The 6000-nt window shown below is 38.7% G+C and overlaps 1 protein-coding gene across 6 annotated transcripts in view; it reads right to left on the reverse strand.

Annotated features, from left to right (window-relative positions):
* The window catches only part of CACNA2D1 (calcium voltage-gated channel auxiliary subunit alpha2delta 1), a 484461-nt gene extending 478857 nt beyond the window's left edge, over nt 1-5604 (reverse strand). For all 6 annotated transcript variants that reach the window (XM_011223063.3, XM_019798051.2, XM_011223062.3 and 3 more), the window contains exon 1: nt 5192-5604. In XM_011223063.3, the coding sequence (XP_011221365.1) occupies nt 5192-5286 (95 nt within the window). In that variant the 5' untranslated portion in view covers nt 5287-5604. The remainder of the gene's footprint in view (nt 1-5191) is intronic.
* Nucleotides 5605-6000: the final 396 nt, after the last annotated feature.

Genomic DNA, 6000 nt, shown 5'->3' on the forward strand with positions numbered 1-6000 from the left:
ACTGCTAATAAATTTACCTCACGTGAGGTTTTTCTACCCTAGCAAACCACTTGAAGAAGGTTAAAAGAAATACATGTGTGAGCACGCACCAAAAGATAGATAGATAGATAGATAGATAGATAACAGGCACCTATATAGATAGATAAAATATAACCTAATAAATAAAATACTATAATATAGACAAATTATCTAATTATGCAATGCTGATATTTTAGATCCTGGAGGAAAAGGTAAATACAATATTTTTCACAAAGTACTACCATTCTTATTTCAATTAACACTGAAGTCAATCGCCTTTTTCTTTCACATCTGTAAACAATAGGACACAACCAGTTTCATGATTTGGGGCATACACACACAGACAATAAATCATGCGTAAGCTACACGGTTGACCATCTTGATACAGTTCAAAGTTTACTGGAAAGCAATTCTATGAAAGGCTTAGGGACGTTTGCGGTACTAGACATAAACAGTCCATGAAAAGAAAAAGTGGCTGACACCGTAGGACACAGTGTCTGATGCACACACTACAAGCCTTAAGTAAATGAGGACTGGATGGGATAGAACAGAGCTCATTCCCCATGGAGAGCAGCTTACACTCTTTTCTGAAATACTACAACAATACTATTACAAATGATGGAAGGCTGACATTTCAGTAATAACAAAATGTGACTTTTTTAGAAATACTGAAACAAATTCCGGGTTTTTTTGGAAACTCCTATCTAAGTATGTTTATGTTGGAACTGATCATGTCTGTACATGTAAGAGACTGAAGGAAATCAACAAATCAGATGATTTCCCTAAAATATACTTTATTTTATTTTAACCAGTTAAGTCTCCAGTTTATGGTTATAAAGAGTTCAAAGACAATTATTAGAAAACCAGATGTGAATTGAGAAGAATAGATTATTTTCTTGGAAATCCGTATCCATATTTAAAAAAAAAAAAAAAGGGAAAAGAACAGAAACTTCTGTGTATGTGTTTTACATAATGATACTCCAGAAAACATATCAATTAAATAATACTTTGTTATGGGTACGATTTTTAAGTCATTTAAAAAATTCCTAAATGCACTGTTATTTCTTATATAAACTTATAAATCTAAACAGTAAATGTGAAAACACAATTTGCATGTGTTATTTATATTTTTGCAAAACCTTACCACGTATAAACCCGAGAATGAAAAGTATTTGACTATTTTTTTTTTTAATCAGTGTTGCAGAAATAATAGAAAAGTGTCCTCACAGCCAGGTTTCTTTGAAGAAAAAGAGTGGTAAAGTTTCTATTTTCAAAGTGAACAATTTACTATAAATTTTAATTTTATATGCACTTATTAAATTAAAATTAAACTAGTGAAAGCCATACAAAACAATAAAGGTACATTCTATTCCTTTTTATAAGCCATAATAAGCTTAGATTCTTGCACCTTACAAAATATTTTTTAGATCATATCCATTACACTCTGCCTAATGCTCATTCAAATGCCAATCCAAACAGCTACACACATACCCATGTATAAATATTAAGATATTTAACATCATGTTACTACTTACCTGAAAAATATATCTACTGTTGCATATTTTAAACATACACCTGTGGAATAATAAATGTTGTCTTATGGTTAAGCTTCTGAGAACAAATTAAAGATCTGAGAAAGGGATTTATTAGCGGTCATTGTTTTTAGGTTTTAATTTACAATCAATATTTTACCTCTTATTTTATCTTAAGGCACATTTCCTTATACATGTAGTATGTGAACAGAAATTGTTAAGCCCAAATGAAAATAATTATGTCACTTCTAACACATGAAAAAGACATCCATTCCAATGTTATGACATAAACTTATTTTCTATAGCCTTTAAGTATAAATTTCTCTAATAACAGAAAAAAATTATTTCTTAAGTATTTAAACCCCAAACTACTACTCTTTCATGAGATATATCTATTTCCTGTAGATACCTATAATTCTTATTAATATATGCATCCTATTACTCTGTTTGTATTAAAATCCCCATATACCAATGGGCTCTCAGCCAATTATTCTTGACTGATCGGTATTTTGAGATAAAAATTTAACACTAATAGTAGTTATAACTACAGTGATTTTTTTTTTTTGTTTTTAAATCTGGATTTGTAAATTCTAAAATAAAAGCAACAGATTTAAATTAACATTACAATACTGGCTAACAAACATATTATTCTGAGTTTTAAAACAGAAGTGTTTTCATTTATGTGCTAAGAAATTATTTCTAGAACAAGCAAGAACTCCCTATTTGAAAACTCTATCTTAAACTACCAATATAACATGTGCATACTATAACATGAAAATGATGTGATTTCCATTTACATATAAACCAATATGCATTAGATGGTTGATACCATATGGCATATTTATGATTCACACTTTATTAAAACAATCATTTCCAAAAGTAAAGCCTAACCTACCAAAAGAATTGCATCAAAATTCCTTTCTTGGGGGGGGGGAGGGGAACCTTGTTATTTTAGTGTTAGGTCTTAGAACAGTTTAACTATACTTAAATCCAGAAGAATATGCTATGAGAATATATGCTAAACCAGGAAAAATTTAAAAAGAAATTTAAAATGATGCACTGTTTTATTAAAATGAAACTTAAACCTTTAATATTATTGTTAACAATACTTAAAAAAATTAAAGCTTTGTACTAGTAATTCTAATTCAGGTCCCACTCCAGTGAGTGCACAATTAATTTCATACTGTGTTAATGGCATGTTCTTCCTCTAAAACTACTGATACTATTTTTCCTGGGAAAAACAAAATTGTAAGAAAAAAAAAGAAAACAAAAGAATTAATGATTTCCAGAGAAATTTATATATAGGAGTGTAATAGCTTGCTTTTAATGATACTATAAGCTTTGTACTGAGTTTTTATAAGCTTGAAAATTTTTCCAAAGATTTGAGATATATTATGATAAACACTACATATGAATTTTCTTGCAAGAAAAGCAAATAGCACACCTTTACAAAATTAACACTGCACTTTTTTAAATTTCATCAAGTTTATTCAGAAACCTAACAAGAAGTACAAATGTCAACTATCATTCCTCCTCTCCTCAGAAGATGGGATTTTAACTTTTGAAATAAATTACTGAAGACGCACAAGACTTACACAAACAGCGTTGTTACCTATCAGAGACTGACTGAGCTCTACAAGGTCTTTTATTAAGCTTTCACTCTACAAAATAACTAATGTTTCATATTATTTGAAAATATCTTAAATTTCCATTGTTAAAAAATAAATTTCAAATCTTTTCAAAGGAAAGAAATTGTGGTTTCCTAATTCCTACTTTTCTTCACTATTTATTTTCTTTATTGTCTCCAGTGAATTTCTGACCATAAACACTAAGTTATTTTAATTTTAGGAAAGCATTTTTTGCAGATGTCCTCACAATAAGAATTTGGACATTAATATTTTACAATGGTACGTTCTGGAATAAAAGGTGGGATTTTGTTGTATCTTTAAAAGCCACAGTTTCCCCCAGTGGGGTGAATGATGCATTCCCTCCAAATGAAATAAATATTGATAAATTGTCAGTTAAAAATAACACGTTAAAAATATGTGAACTGCACACACCGACTCCTTTTTAAAGAGACACTTCTTTGACACAAATGAAAGGGAATCACTTGAGTTCTCGCTTTATAGGCCAAGCTACAAAAAGAATAATGAATTCAATCAACAAAAGTGTAATTTCCTAATAAGAGTGAATAATTTTGAAGCATCTTTAGAGTAATTCTTACTCTATATATTTCAAAATATCTGCTTGGAACATACTGCCAATTAAAGAAAGATCTACAGATGGCATTTACCCTTTTGCTTCATAACAAAAAGGATCTGCAATCATTTTTATGGAAGATTATCTAAAAAGGAGCATGACTGTAAATCAATGACAAAAAATATTCGACACTCCCCTTCTCCGGGTTAGAATGTGCATCCTTCCGATTCTTGCACTGACACCTAATGTAATAAATACTTTAAGCTGCATCTTAAATAATCACTGCAGGGTTTCAACTGGTAAAGGTTCACTGTTAGCATCGACCCAAAACTCCAGTATTCAGCACTCAGCCAACAAAGGACAGCAAATAATTCCTAACAGCAGAAATACCGGGAAGGCTACCTTGGGCTTTGTTTTTGTTATGTAAAATGCATTTAAGCGACTCATCCATTTAAGATCACCTACTCTTAGAAGCTTTAAAGTAGCTTTAAGAACCAAAATAAATGCTTTCCCAAAATGCCCGATAGGCTCTTCAGCGCATTTAAAAAATGTGTATATATTTTTATGAGCTATTGACTTTGCTTCTTCTTTTCCAGCCTAAGAGAAAAGAGAATTATTATTTTTTATTCCCTTCCTGCCGTGTGACTGTAGAATTACCTTTAAATACTCTATTTCCAGAACGGCAGAGAATTTTTTAAGTTATTTTAGAAATGTTAAAAATAAGAGAAAACTGCAGGCGACTCTGGAAACGTTCATCCCTCCCTCAAAGAACAGGTTCTATTCATTCTAAGAACAGAAACAGTGTGTCTGCCGGCACTTAGATGCTTCGAATGAAGGATGAGGAGGTTGGACAGTGTGGTCCCAGTACCTGAGAGCCCCTTGAGTGGACAGCACTCTAAGCTGCGTCGAGCACTCTTCCGATGAGAGAGACTGTCAAGTGCGCCCAGTAATTTGGGATCTAAATGAGTTTGGGCACTACAGCAATTAGAGAGCATCCCCCAGGCCAAGTGCGGGAGAAGTCCAAGCTACCCTGGCAAGCGCGAAATTACCTATTTGTAAAACACCCAAACAAACACAACTTTTTCCCCCCCTGGACTGGGTTTGAGGACAGCGGATATCTGGCTGGAAACTTTTTCCCCCCAGACTACAGCTGAACTCTTTAAGTCTAAGGAATCCTTTCAGAGACAGGCTGAGGCGCCGCGAGTAGTCGGTGGACGTTTCCCGGGACAGCCCGGCCCCACCGAGGCGCCCGAGACGCCGGTTCAGCGCGCATTCCGGCGGCGAGCCGCGCGCACCTCCCGCTCGGCCTCTCCAGATCCGAGCCCGGATCACTCCCCACCCCCACGGGCAGAAAAGCCCCGCTAGTCGGGAACTGTCCCCGCGCCCAGCTCCCGCGGCACCCCTCGGCCCGCACTCCCAGCCCTCCCCGGCCGGCGACTTACGTGACGGCCGAAGGGAACGGCTCCTCCGACGAGGGGCCGATCAGCCAAGATTGGAAAAGTGTCAGAGTCAAGGCCAGCAGGCAGCCAGCAGCCATCTTCGCGATCGAAGATCAATCCCGCCTCCCTCCCCAGCTGGGGGAAAGGCACGCCGCTGGAAACCGCGGGAGGAGAAGGAGCACACTCCGCCCGGACCGCGGACGTCTGGCGAACTGGCGCGCCCGGGGCCGGAGCGCGGACTGGTGCGGGGGGCTGCAGGGGCGAAACCCGGCGCGGGGGAAGGGGCGGCGGCAGGCGGACCCACTAGCGCGCGTCGGCTGCTCCGCGCCGCGGCTGCCGCGCCTCCGCCGCCATCAAGGGCGACTTTGAAACAGACCTGGGCGAGTCCGCCGGCGCTCGCGCGTTCTCGCTATCTCTGCGCCCGGGCAAGTCAGAGGGAGGTGGCTGGGGGTGGGCAGCGGGAGGGCTGGGCGTCAGAGCAGTCGGGCGGAGACGGGCCCGGAGCAGCCCTCCATACAAGGCAGAAAGGAACTCCCAAAGTCGGCGTCGGTTTGCTCCCGCCGCCCGGCGTGAGGCGGGGGAGCGGACCCAGCCCCGCAGGGCTCCCGGGGGACAGCCAGCCGCCCAGCGGGCATCTACAGGCTGCAGAGCTCCAGCCGAGTACTTGGCTTGCGTCTTCGGGGGTTATTTTTGCACATGCAGTCACGTTCCCCCAGCCCTTCTCCCAGGCGCAGAATCCACTGCCTGCCTAGGAATCGTGGAGAAGTGATTTGACAACAAATGTAGGAGGGGTTGTATTTGCATTTTAAAGC

Source organism: Ailuropoda melanoleuca, chromosome 1, assembly GCF_002007445.2.
Source record: "Ailuropoda melanoleuca isolate Jingjing chromosome 1, ASM200744v2, whole genome shotgun sequence".
Taxonomy (NCBI): domain Eukaryota; kingdom Metazoa; phylum Chordata; class Mammalia; order Carnivora; family Ursidae; genus Ailuropoda; species Ailuropoda melanoleuca.